Source organism: Puma concolor, chromosome D3 (assembly GCF_028749965.1).
Source record: "Puma concolor isolate L17-30 chromosome D3, mPumCon1.1.hap2, whole genome shotgun sequence".
Classification (NCBI taxonomy): Eukaryota; Metazoa; Chordata; class Mammalia; order Carnivora; family Felidae; genus Puma; species Puma concolor.
The window spans coordinates 18933561-18947686 of record NC_141678.1 but is presented as its reverse complement, the minus strand read 5'-3'; the positions used below and the strand labels follow the sequence as shown (position 1 = coordinate 18947686).

At 46.4% G+C, this 14126-nt stretch overlaps 1 protein-coding gene across 1 annotated transcript in view; it reads right to left on the bottom strand.

The window, feature by feature from the left end:
* Positions 1-2707: 2707 nt before the first annotated feature.
* ANKRD13A (ankyrin repeat domain 13A) overlaps positions 2708-14126 on the bottom strand; it is a 32444-nt gene continuing 21025 nt past the window's right edge. The window contains exons 7-15 of the mRNA XM_086681948.1: positions 13542-13608; positions 12095-12176; positions 11191-11252; positions 10374-10504; positions 9707-9864; positions 8887-9000; positions 7073-7233; positions 5502-5569; positions 2708-4782 (exon numbers count right to left, since the gene is read on the bottom strand). Coding sequence (XP_086538074.1) covers positions 4587-4782; positions 5502-5569; positions 7073-7233; positions 8887-9000; positions 9707-9864; positions 10374-10504; positions 11191-11252; positions 12095-12176; positions 13542-13608 — 1039 coding nt within the window. The 3' untranslated portion in view covers positions 2708-4586. The remainder of the gene's footprint in view (positions 4783-5501; positions 5570-7072; positions 7234-8886; positions 9001-9706; positions 9865-10373; positions 10505-11190; positions 11253-12094; positions 12177-13541; positions 13609-14126) is intronic.

The window sequence follows — 14126 nt, the reverse complement described above, 5'->3', positions numbered from 1 at the left end:
TGTTTTACTCCTAGTAATTATTTCCCAAGCGTCTAAATTGCTGGTGTGCATTTGAATCTGATCTACTCAGGGAAGCACCGTGAAGTTGAATTTTAAGTTTATGTGTAAAATAAGACAGCTGCCCCAAGCCAAGGTATTATTTCAGAAGACTGGGCCGTAAGTAATCTCTCAGGCTGGGTTAGGGGTCAGAAGACCTGGATTCTGGTCCCAGCTCTAATTACAGACAGGCTTAACTTCTCTAGAGCCTTGGTTTTTTCATCTGTAAAGTGATGTGTACACACTTTATCTTTCTTAATTGTGGTGAAGATCAAATGCTGTGAAACCAATATAAATAAGGAGGGGTCACCACCTTTGGCCTGTCCTATAAAAGACCGTGGTTATTGACTGACTGCAGTGGGGAGGAGTAGGTGGGATTCTGAGACTGGCATTGACAGTTAAGTCCCAGAAGTGCACACCCCCACCTCATCTGGAGCGCCGTTTTGATATGCTGCCTAAAAATGTGTAACAATTTTTTGGATTTTAAAGGAAACAGTAAAAACTTGGTAGGCCCAGGCTGCCTGGGTGGCTCAGTTGGTTAAGCATCTGACTCTTGATCTTGGCTCCAGTCATGAGTCAAGATGACTCACTGTTTGTGGGTTTGAGCCCCACATTGGGCACTGCACTGTGACGCAGAGCCTGCTTGGGATTCTGTCTCTCCCTCTTTCTACCCCTTCCCTGCTTGCACATTCTGTCTCTAAATAAATAAAATTAAACAAACAAAAAAAGAACTTGGTAGGCTCATAAACCTTGTAGCCTGCTGTTTGTTTGCTCAGTGATCACTAGGCAGGTTACAGTAGGATCATGTTCCGGTTTTCTGAAACAGTCTTGCAATAGTTCTTCCACATACAAACCCAAACCTAGCCTACACCTTTATTCCAACATTACCATCTGTTCAGTATGAGACTGCAAGCTAAAGTTAGAGGGTAATCTTTATCGAAAGAGGCTTATTACAGAGTAAGGATACAAATCTCAATTCTGGGGGAGAGCGAATTTTACCCAAAACATTCATGCACGAGACTGACCACTAGTCCTTTACGTAGAATTATTTTACCTTCATCTCTGGTTATACAGGGTGGGGAGGTAGCCCAGACCTCCCAAACTGAACAGTGCCCTGAATACCTACTGTATACCCAGATGAGCAACGTTCACTTCCTTTATACCAATCATAAAAATGATTTCTCTTAGTAAACAGTAATTTTATTTTTTAAAAAAATTTAACGTTTGTTTATTTTTGAGAGAGAGAGAGGAGACACAATCCAAAGCAGGCTCCAGCTCTGAGCTGTCAGCACAGAGCCCGATGCAGAGCTCAAACCCACGAACCAAGCCGAAGTCAGACGCTTAACTGAGCCAACCAGGCGCCCCTCATCTCAACTTCCTTTAAAATGGAGATTACTGGGGCGCCTGGGTGGCGCAGTCGGTTAAGCGTCTGACTTCAGCCAGGTCACGATCTCGCGGTCCGTGAGTTCGAGCCCCACGTCAGGCTCTGGGCTGATGGCTCGGAGCCTGGAGCCTGTTTCCAATTCTGTGTCCCCCTCTCTCTCTGCCCCTCCCCCGTTCATGCTCTGTCTCTCTCTGTCCCAAAAATAAGTAAACGTTGAAAAAAAAAATTAAAAAAAAATAAAATGGAGATTACTAAATCTGCAAGCGCTGCTCGGGACTTAGGGACTCTGGAAGACTTAGGAGTATATTACATTTTTTCCAGCTGGACCTCAATCTTAAATCCACACATTTCCAGGCAGAGGCCTCGTGTGGATTCTGAAGCCCTTCACGGCACTGCACATAGTACCGTGGGGCTGCTGTCATGCACTTTGTCTTGGAGGTCTTCCACGTTCAGCAGGAAAGTGGTGGTTTGGCAAGTCTCTGTCCCCTGGTGTCACGTACACACTTAGCTTCCTTGACAGATCCCTCACGTTACGTGTGCTCCGGGAACAGAGTGTCGAGCACTTTGTTGTACTTAGCTCCTAGCACTGTCTTACGTGCAGAAGTTGCTTGGCCGGGCCCCCTAAGCTTTAATGAACCTAAAGGTAAACCATTAGTCTTTTAATTAATCCAGCTACTGCCTCTCATGACTGACGACTAAGTTTTCTTCATGGTGTCCCTCCCCCCACAACCCCTCCCCCCCCGGCTCAGTGTTATTTTACCCCCAAAAGCAGAGCAGCTCCTTCACATCTTCTGGGAAACACCAAGGCCTCGTTTCTGGAACCTAAACGTTTTTTGCCGGTCACTGCCCTTTTTTTGTTTTAATCACAACATAACTAGGTGTAGGATAAACCCGGAAGCCCCCACCCTCACCTCAACTTGTGAGGACAGCCTCATGAAGCATTTCAGCTTCAGAGGGGAGAGCAGATTCATTCGGTCACGTGAGCGATCTGATGTCAGCCTGGCTCCCCGCGCTCCTCGAGGGCCACCCATCTCTGGCAGGCGGACTGGGGTCTGGCAGCAGCCCCGGCACCAGCTGGCTTTTTAGTTTCCTTCTGAAACGAGTAGCATTTGGTGTGTGGACCGTACGACCCGGGTGGGAAGGCTGGGAGGGGCAGGTCACCTTTGTCACATACTCTTGAGTATCGCAAGGCATCCTCGTGCTCCAGTCACAGTCACGTACGTAACAGGAAGTGGGAGCGACCAGAGAAACCGTATGAAAAGGGAAAAAAAAGACTCCAAGGCGGTCTAGGATATCGTACGAGCACCCTCTTGGGAAGCAATCTTTATTTGCATTTTACGAGAGTGGACACGTAAATGAAACACGCTGCAACGGTGGACACACGCTCAGTCCCTTTTTAACTGACTTCCTGGGGAGCCCAAGACCTCAGGAAGCACAACAATGGAATGCAAACACAGAAATTACTGATGATTCACCGCAGTGAGTAAACGACGTGGCCTAACTGCAGCTATTCCCAAGAAGCGTCTTCACGCAGGGAAAACGCTAGGTGAACGGGAGTGCCAAGCTGGGTCTTTGAAACGAATGTGACACTGCAGTACACTGGCCTTGTGTGCAGACAAAGAATCTTGGCCGGACCGTGACAGACAAGGCAGATGGTTATGTGGAATCAAAAGCACGGTTCTTCGTGGCTAAGAACGTTTTACTGGCAACGCTCACTGTAGGATACAGATGTTCACTCTAACAGTAGTCTATGTCTCCCTTCCGATCCCTAAAGGAGCGCAACAGATAGGAAATAGATGCAGAACGAAGGGGGCTGTTGTTTACCAGGGCATTTCAGTGCAGCCTGTGGGGACGAAGAGGCGGGCCAGAGGGACGGTGCCCTCATCTCTGTTCCCCTGGCTTCTTCCGTTGTGTTGTGCGATGGTTATTTACAGAAGGGTCAGATAAAATCGTTAACTACTAAAGGTATCCAAAAAAGGCCTGAGAAAAATCTGGTTAAAATGTATAACCTTGTATTGCTACTGATGGGAGGAGTTGTTTTTACATCTTTTAAAAATAATAAAAAGATTCTGTTAAAAAATATATTTATCCAGAAAGATGCTGACTTGAACTCTAAAAAGCGATGCGGAGTCATCATTTTCCCTTTGGAACACAGAGCTACTCTTCTAACTGCAAGTCTACCCCTTCCTCTGTAGTGAGCCCAGGCCCGCAGGGGGGCCGTCCTAGGCCTCGACGTGGAACTCTTTCACGAGGGAGGGCGTGGAACACACCTCGTTTTGGTTCTGGGCTGTCCCGCTGTGTTGGCCAGCCTGCCCCATTCAACAAGCCTCAGGCTCTCCTAGCTGCTCCTTCAGGGCCAGGATTAGCTGCCTTGGATTTAGCCTGGAAGATCCTGCTCTCAAAGGAACCGCCTTTATAAATTCAACTCAGACCCCTCAGTAAGTGGAGTGAGGTGGTTTGAAACTATTGGTAATTTTTAAGGCTAAGGCAACATCCGTGGTCATTTGTATATTCTAATGTGATGCAAATAGCCCTAATCTAAAACCTGTCCTGTACATGTCTCCTCTTTAACTTTAGCTGGGGGTGGAAGGAATGGACGAAGGTGGAGAAGGAGGAGGAACAGTGATAGTGTCCTAGAAACCCTGTATAAAGGTAAAAACAAAAGAGTAGATCGGCACAGATTATTCATTTCTTTGGTGAACTGTAAAGAAGCGTCTCATAAATTCTCATAAACCACGCTGCTCTAAAAAGGCTGCTGCTCTCATATATAAAAGCACCCTGACTCTGCAATAACTTGTTTTGTTATCACTCCTTGGTAAAAAGTAATCTACAAACTCGCGGGGATTGGGGTTTTTGTCTAAAGCTGGTAGTAAAAACGTGACCTGCAAGCCAATACAGCTAATGGAAAGTGACGATGCTCTCCTCCCCTTAGCCTGGAGATGGGGCCTGCCGGTCCCCAGCCCCTTTCCAGGGGGAGGGTCGTGGGTGGGCCCGGGAGCCCCTGGTCTTGCACCTCTGAGTAAAGAAAGGGCAGCTGCTGTCTGCCACATACGTGCGAGGCTGCGAGGCGCAGGCCCTCGGCCCCGGGGCACTGGTGACGCAGCACTGGCGCGCAGCTCGCGTGCAGCCCAGAACCTCCGCTGGGCGCGGCCATGGGCACAAAGGTCTATTTGTCAGTCAGAGACAGCTGTAAGACCTGCTGGAGCTCTGCCTCCTCCTCCCGCAGCCGGAGCTCCCGCTCCTCGAGCTCTTTGGCAGAGAGCTCCATGGCCAGCTGCAAGTCGCTGTCAAAACGGCTTGTCTCGCTCATAGCACCAGGGCACAGGCCTTCCGTGCTGGTGAGGAGGCTCTCCTGGATGGCCCTGCGGTAGAAGGAAAAGGGGGAGGAAGACCGATCAGCAGCAGCATCTACAGTTGACCGTTCACCGAGAGCACCCCACGCCAGGCACCTGATCGGCATTGCACATGCTCCGTGCCATTCAATCCCACAGAACCCTGGAGGCGTGGGTGCCGTGTACAGGGGAGAAGCCCGAGGCGCAGAGAGGTAAAGAAACCTGCCCGAGATCACCCAGCTACTAAGTGATGGGGTGAGGAATGGCACTTGATCTCTTTTAAAGCAAAACCCAAGTTCTTCAACAGGCTTTCGTTTCTGCCTGGAGTATGTGAAAATACTTACAGAATAAAGGTTTCCAGTGTCTACCACCCCCTCCTTTAAAAAGATAATCTACTTGTGTCTGTAGCTGTTCCCCAAAGCCTCATCATTTTTAAAATCGTATAAACTTCCCACTGAGGGTTTCTCAGACCCTGTATAATCATACATTCTTTGTAGAAGATCAGACCGATCAAAAAGCCATTAACTAGGCACCTTTCTGCCAATGGCACTGGCCTGGGACTAGTCCACAAACAACTCTATCAACGGTTCCTGGAAACAAGGCTACCAAGCGTTTAGAACGACTTTAGCGAGTAACTGCCACAAGAAGCAGCAGAAGAGCCAACTCTCAAGTCTCTCCTGCCAGGCAGGAGGCTGGCACCAAGTGCCTATGTCCACCTGGGTGTAATCACTAAGAGTCACGCCAGTCACCTCTCATACTGGGCGTCATAGGCATGTGTCTGGTTGATCCCTCCATTCGAAGCTGGTCCTGAAAGTTCCTACAAAAAACAAACGTGATGGACATGAATACCTCCTAGAAGGAACAGGTGTCGTACCGATTAGGAAATGGAAGTGGCAAGAACAAAACTGGAAATGTTGACGTGCCCATTATTGGTGGCACTGTGCGAAAAACGAACAGGGACTTGGGTCATCTCAAAAACGACACCTGTCAGGTGGCATATGGTATGCTGCTGTGATTAACACCCACAGCCTCTCATACTTGACACAGAACAGTCTATCAGAACAGCTTTGGGCAAAGTTTAAATGAACAAAGCAGACAACTCCTAAGCAAGGTGACACTACCTAATTCAATATTTGTCATCTTTGACTCTAACTACTCCCCTTTGCAAAATTTATGCTCAACAAAGGTTTATGCAGGTATTAGGGGGAAAAATAAGCTCACTATTTGAGGGGAAGGAGAACGTACTGGACTGACCGTGATGTCCAGGCACTGAGTCTTCTCCCAGGAGGCCTCACAAAGGGAATATGCTGGCCGGGGGTGTGATCCTTGGCCCAGCAGCAACTGAATGGTTCTAAGAATGGAGCCATGGGAAATGGACGTGGGTAGGGCTCACACTGCCCAGTCTCTGAGTCTCCAGAATAAAACCAGAATGCCAAAAATCTGAGCTTGGACACTGGAGCGTTGAGAGGGTGCCCCTCTCAAAGCTTAGCCGACCTGTGAGTGCGGGGGCTGGGGCCGCTTCACCACGGAATTTCCACTCTGCAAACATACTGGACGAATGATGGAAGGAAACAAGAAACCAACCAACAGACAGGCTCCAGGAGCCCAGGACACACCAAAAGGTGGTGGAAACAGAAGCAGTCCGGACCCCAGCAGTGTCAAGGAGAGCCACGGGGGGGCAGGGATGGAAGGACTGATGTTGGGCGAGGAGACCTGGGGAAAGACTCACCTGGAAAGACAGAGGGCAAGGGTTCTTATGCTGGTCTGCCCTATCCTTAGCTCCACCCTTAGCTAGGCACTCTGCCAGAGTTTGGGATTATGCCCCTTACAATGCAATAAAACATTTGAGCAAAAAACAAAATTTAACAAAGAATCAGCCACTGTTTTCATCACACACTTACTGAGCGGCCACAACAGTGTGACTGGTCTGCCATGGGGAGAAAGCTGGGATTTAAATCCACATGCAGTCTTATGAGACCTACCAACACATGGACGATATTCCAGAAAAAGTACAATGATGTGAACTGGCATGGACTTACGGTTTCAGTACTAGAAAATTAGCACACTCCATCTGACAAATACATGGTTATTGGCTGCATGGGTGAACCTGGAAGGAAAGTCTATCAGGAGACATCCTGTGAATGCTCCTAACGGGGGCTGTACAGATGGTGTCATGTAAGATGCTTTTGTGGAAGACCAGGTGCAGAAAATATCTCTGTAAATACCGTGACTATACCAAACTCGTTATGTAGGGTGAGTCTTCCGAGTTAGCTAAAACTGGAAACCTCCCCTTCCCTGCCATTTGTTCTGATAAAGGCACCTGGCTCCTGCTGGACTCCAGTAAACTCTGCTGGATGGCAAACTGCATTATCTCGTAATCTTCGTCTTGTAAATGCACATTTCTGCCATTGTCTTGAACGTGATAAGATTCCGGGATTTCAAAAACAGACTGATCAACCTCAAAGTTTGTGACCTGGGAAGCTGAAACACAAGGGGTGACAGTCCGGTGCCTGAATCAGTAAAATGCAGTTCCATTTTACGTTTATAATTTAAAATAAAAAAAAATTTGTTTTTAATGTTTATTCACCCTTGAGAGACAGACAGAAACAGAGCGTGAGTGGGGGAAGGGCAGAGAGAGAGAGGGAGACACCGAATCTGAAGCAGGCTCCAGGCTCTGAGCTGTCAGCACAGAGCCCGACACGGGGCTTAAACCCACAGACTGTGAGATCGTGACCTGAGCTGAAGTCGGACTCAACCGACTGAGCCACCTAGGCACCCCCGTTTATAATTTAAAATTTATAAAAACATTTTCAGTTAAAAAAATGAGAGAATTAAAATGATTAAAATCAAGGCTTGCTACTATGTGAGAGATTTTGAGGAAGAAAAACCTTGACAGAGAAAAGTACCAAAATACCGCCTTTTTGTTTTTTTTATTTTAGTAATAAAATTAACTCATAGTCAAGAAAAATAAAGATTTCTCTCTCTCTCTCCACCCTCTTTCTCTTATCTCCAAAGTCCAGAGGTAACCAGTGTTTACTTGTATGTCTTTTGAGGAATGCAGTGCGTATATGTGTATACTCAGTCACGTCAAGATCTCTTTGTATTTTTTCATTTTTATGAAATATGGTAAACACATGAAAAAAGTATAGGTCTGTAAACTAAAATAAAAAGATAATAACATGTCTATGTATCCCTCAACTAGCCCAAGACACAGAACACTATTTTTTACACAGTGAAAAAAAACAAAAACGAAAACGAATTGTTATGTTTCTATAAACTATCAATGAGTAACTAGAAAATAAAATTGAGTAAATAATCCATTTACAGTAGCATCCAAAAGAATTTGGATGGAAGGTGCGGGAGCCTAAGGAAATTTTGGGGGGTAACAGAATTATTCTACATCTTGATTGTGGTGGTGATTACATGGCTACACACGTTTGTCAAAATGAACTGGGGGCACTGAACTAGGGGCACCTGGGTGGCTAGTTGAGCTTCCAACTCTTGATTTTGGCTCAGGTCATGATCCCAGGGTTGTTGAGGTTGTGCCCCTCATCAGGCTCTGCACTGACAGCACAGAACCTGACTGGGATTCTCTCTACCCCTCCCCAACTCACTTTCCCTCAAAATAAGTAAATAAACTGTAAAATACATAAACTAAGGGCAGCTGGGTGGCTCAGTCAGTTAAGCGTTGACTTTGGCTCAGGTCATGATCTTGAAGTTCTTGAGTTTGAGCCCCACATCGGGCTTTCTGCTGTCAGCACAGAGCCAACTTTGGATCTGCCCCTCTCTCTCCACCCCTCTCCCGCTTATGCTCTCTCTCTCTCAAAAATAAAATAAAATATACATTTTTAAAAAATGCACTGAACTGTCACACTTAAAGTGGGAGCATTCATACACCTCAATAAAGTTGGGTCTTAGGACTATGCTGTCTTTTTAATACAAGTGGGGTCATATTCTACAAGTTGTTTTTTCACGGACTCTAAATGAAATCTAAACTTTTCTCTCATTCAGAGCAGAGATCTACTTCATTAGATACTCCAATGTCAAAGTGAATAATTAGTTTATAATAACTGAATGTGTGTGTGTGCGTGTGTGCGTGTGTGTGTGTTTTAAATCACAAAGCCCCAACTTTACCTGAATCCACGTGGGTCCCCTCCACATTCTGAGATCCAGTTTCTTCAGCAGTGCTACAGCCATTAACGTTTCCAAATGTAATCCGTGCATTTAAGACATGAAACAAAGGAATTTCTAACAAAATAAAAGCTTTTATAAATAAACTTTACGCGAATAGTAACAGTAGCCATCACTTCCTGAGTGCTTACAGTGCTAGTAAATACTTTTTATAAGTCAATGTCAAATACTTTTTATAAGTAGGACTTCCCTAACATAACAACCCTCCCCGATATACAGATGGGGAAACTGAGATTCAGAGAGGTTAAGCAACTTTTCCTAGATCACAGTGAATAAGCGGTTGAGCCGGCATTGAACAATGTGTCACAAACATGCAACTGTCCAAAATTTAAGTTCCTTACAAGTTGTATGTGTTATATATGGTGTTAGGCATTCCAGTGTGGGCCCTAAAACATACTGATGGTGTCCACGGTCTTCCTCAAGAAACTATCTGATCTGATGCTTAAGTAAGGTTTGACATGAAAACAATGAAGGTGTCACATTTTTGTGCCTTTTTACATCTGTTAGCATCATCGGTAAATAGAACTGGTGGCTGGGGGATCTAATTTTGACATGCAAAAGAACCAAGAACCATGACACTTCTCCAGCTGTGGTAAGCGAGAGGGTAACTGTGTCCTGCTCCATCAGGTCTGCTACCTTTGCCTGATCATTTGATCAGCTGCCGCCTGCCACCTTTGCCTCAAATGCTCCGAAGCCCGGAAGCACATCCTGTCACCCACAAAAGCCTACAGATGCTCCGGGGTTTCCAGATGGTAGACGGTACCTATCTTGACAGGAAATCCAGGTGGGAACTCCAGCTTGATGAAATCTCTGAGCCGCGCAAAGTGAGCACTGGTTCGGGCCATGAGGTCAATGATGGGGACGACCTGCTCCACGAGGGACAACGGAAAGTCCTCGCACATCCACAGCATCGCTTTAAACCTGCGGGACCAACCGACACAAAGCTGAGGCCGTCGTCCCCAGAGAAATGGGACCGCTTCTATGCAGCCAGCTAGACAACACCAGCTTCCTCACTGCCCCGTCTGCCCAGTCACCGTACTTCTCTTAATGCGGAGCAGGGAAGGGGCGAGACCCGTGAAGAATGCAGATCACCGTGCAATCTGGCAATCAGGAGAAACGGCCTGCCCTGTGACCTCCCCCTGCAGCAGTCTGAATTGACTGAAGACGCTGATAGCTGGTGCGATCATTTCATTTGATCAGCTGAAGCTTGTTGGCAGCAAAAAACACAAGGAATTCTTACATCCCATCTCTATTCTATTTGGAGAAGGGCTTAATAAGAAGATGGGCAATCTACTGTTAGCTTTTATCAGGTGAAGTAGCTTCAAATTATGTTTAAAGGAAGGGGACACAAAAATGACAACAGGACACCAGGAAACAGCAGAACTTCTGAGACAAGAATCTGTAAGCTGAAAATGGCTGCTGAGTCTTACTTTTGCGTTCTAATCGTGAGCTCCTTCGGCCTTCCGATGTCCCGGTCTTTCAGATCAAACTCTTCATTAAAGTATTCATCTGGCGTGATGGCCGTGGGGTTGTTGGCGGTGGCACACTCTGTGGTGAGGTCCTGCCGAGCCAGAACTCGGGGGAATTAGAAATGCCAAATGGTGCTCACAAGTGGAGGCCTACAGCACTCAGCCTCTCAGGCGGACACGTTAACCAACTACGGATCAGGAAGTTCTAGTCATTTCCTCTCCCCTTTTCTTTCAGTTACTGCGCTGAAAATCTATAAAGGCATTATGTAGCAAGCCTCATGGGTTTCCCCGTGTCAAAACATTTCTCCACTCTCCTTTGCATTTTTATCTCCTGATTATAGAAACAGAGAAATATCTGACAGCATGGAAGATCTGGAAGGCATGGGAGTTTAAGTTCCAAATCTGTCATGCTCTCGCTCAGGACACTGGAAAGGGAATCTCATTTCTCTGACCCTCTGCGATCGACTGTACCAACTTCATGTAGTTAGAAAGGATCAAGTCAGAAAATGTCTGTGAAGGCACTAGGTTGAAATAAAAAGTCCTGAATCCTGTTTAAGTTTACAGATGAGAAGGCACCTTCTACAGTCACGACCCTCCTCTAAAATTTTTACTTGCAAGATTCATCTAATTCTCTTCTAAAAGAGTATCTTGAGTTCTGGCTTGGGAGCGCTCTTCAGCATTGCAGCCAGAGTGGCCTCTTCAGGATTCAGTAAATGCCATCGCGGCACAGAAAAGTCATGTCCTTTGTTGAACCTGAGAACTCGCTGCTTCCACTTACCCCTTGAGCACCAAACTGGTGTTCCACGGTTCCCAACAAAGACTCCAGGGGGTTCCTGTCCGCTACAGAAGGGGGGAAAGGTTTAATGTCTAATATTATACCTTACTTCTGACTACAGAAAGAGATTCTCATGCTATCTTAAAGTTTTGGATCCCAGCTACCTACATCAGGAAGTCCATTTATGGATAGGGTGGCAAAATCATCCACAGTCAACCATCGGCTAATTTATCCCTTATAGGACATACTTTTTATCAGGGTCTCTAACCTAGATGAACAACAGCTACAAGAAGTAAAGCAGAAAAGCAGCAAGAGTTTGGATTCAGGAGTGAGGCTGACTGGGCCGCAGGGTCCTCATCTGTCAAACCAGAGTCCTGGTGGCAGTGGGGGCGGCGAACAGTAACTGAGCGCTGGCCTCACTGAGGGACCGTCTCAAAGGTTTGCGTGAGGGAGCTCATCTCATCCTCCCAAGCACCGCCGTTTCACTGCTGAGGGACCTGAGCCACAGAGGGTGCAGGTAACTTCACAAGGCCACAAGACTGGCCACCAGAGGGGCTGTGCGAGAACAACCACGTGTTGGCAATGCTTTGGCTCACAGCCCCGGTTCTGTCCAAATCTTTCACGGTGAGAGTTTGGACTAAATCACTCATTCTGGTGAGAACTAGTCTCCGATATCCTTAACTACCTTCCCTGCCTTCTTGTTTCTTCGGAAACGATTCGCCTGAATGGCTTTAACTCCCCTTGAAGCTAACTACAGGTAATACCTTCAAGAACAGGTCAGTCTAAAGGAGATTTTTGTAAAAAGGAAGTTAGGGCTAGGATTAGCCTGACCTGATCATGTTAACCCCCAAACTGAACGAAACCAACAAAGGCTCTCTCTAGCCTAAGGAAAAGCGGGGAGAATTACCTTTGTATCTCTTTTTTTCTTCCTCGGTCAGGTGTTCTGTCCGGATTTTGGTTATCACACTCACATTGTTTACTGTGTAAACCTTGGGAGACGTGTGCAAAAGAAAACAGTGACACAGGGAATCAAAACTCAAAAAATAAGCATAGCAAGAGCAAGAATGCTGAAGCCAAAAAATAAATAAAGAAAAGAAAAAAAAAATTCCAGCAAAATAAAAATGAGAAATGGTTGACAATCATTAGGATCCCTCCGAGAAAATATACAAGCTAATCAACTTAGAAATGCATCAGCAACTACTTGGCATCTCTGACAGTTTTAAAGACCGAGGAGTAATCGGGGCAGGGACGGGCTGCATCTCCCTGCCTGCCCTTTGTGTTGCTAATCGTTCTCAAACAAATGTCCTGATGTTGAGGCCTCCCGGCTGGATTTCTAGCGCTAAGGCACCCAAACTGGCCCCACGTACTTCTCTGCTGATTTGTGGCGATCTTATAATAGGACGGACTTAGACAGCCATCTGCTGGGTAGAAGGAAAACGGAATGAACACAAGGTTCTCTCTACCTGTGAGGCTTCAGAGGAAACCAGCGAGTCACTACTTAAAAGGGATTCCATCGATGGACAAAAAATTATTTTCACCGCCAGAGTGAATGTTCTGTTGTCAAGGTTGACTGAGAAATTTGGGGGTCTGGAAGATCAAATCTCACGGTAAACAGAGAATTAGCTGTATGCCATACGTGGATTCCCAACGTTCAAAGACTGAGGAAGCAGCGGAACGACTGTGTCTAAATGTGTCTCGCTGAGCATGACGTAAGCCTCTTTGCCCCCTCCGAGGTCACCAGAGGATCCTGCGGCACCGCACTCCGGCACGGGAGCCATCAGTCCCTGCTGTACTGCAGGGCTAACGAAAGGCCAGGAGACGGAGGCGTCCCAGCTAACAAGATGCCAGATGACTCGACTGACAGTTGTCTGCACTATGACAACTACGTTCTTAACGCACTGATGTCATGTAAGTTGGTGTCAGGCCACTGGTTCCAATTAGGCTGACTAGGAAAATGGAGGCTCATTAAAGCTACTTTACTTTTTTTTTTTTTTTTTTAACCCACTCAGGTTATTAAAAAAAAAAAAGATCAACATGCAGGTTTCAGTCTAATCCTTTCTTTTTCTGCTTAAAGAATTAAAGGAACAGTCACTCCTCTGGGGACAACTGGCACCCGTGTTCATTTCTCTACGACATAGTTTCTCTTTTGGCATACCTAGGGACCTCCTCAGGACATGCGAGCCCATTTTCTGCACATCAGATCAGATACAAATCCAAGTGAGAGACACTAAGCAGCATTTTTTCCCCCAGAGCATCTCCACGGCACAGATGCATGAAAAAAATCTGAACAGACTCCTCATTTGCATAGAAGCTAAATAGCTATATTAAATCTTATTTTAAGAGTTTCCTTTTACCTTTGCTTCGTAACCATTAACAACTTCTGCTTTATCTGTCCTCCAGCCCCAGAATCCGGATTTAGTTCTGATAAAAAGTGAACACCACAAATTTCTACATGTACAATATGCCATTCAGATTTATCCCTGCAGCCTTTACAGTTTATTTCCCCCAGCTTAAGTTGGTGAAGGACACTTGGAGATTACGGTCCTATTGTCCACAAAAGGATGCTCTCAGTGACAGATGGCTTAAGTAGCCCCACCCCCTCCCACTGTTACTAATCAGCTCGCCTCACCCCTGGCATAGAAAGCCTCTATTCTTGGTGTCTTTACAAAAACTGCCAGCACAGGCGACAAAGGTGGTGACATTGACTGGACAGCTGTCCTAAAGAAATGAGTGAAGATGACCAGCGTCCAAGGGCTTGCCACGAGGTGGTATCTGGGTCAGAGCATTTATCCGGATCACCTTAACTGTGGGTATGGACATCAGTGGCTCTGTCCCCATGAGCAGCCGCATCTCAACTGAGGAATTCTTAGAACAACGAGGCACAGACCATCCTGCTCCTCAGGAGAGAGCGGGTGGGGCAGGAACTCCTCACTGTGGCG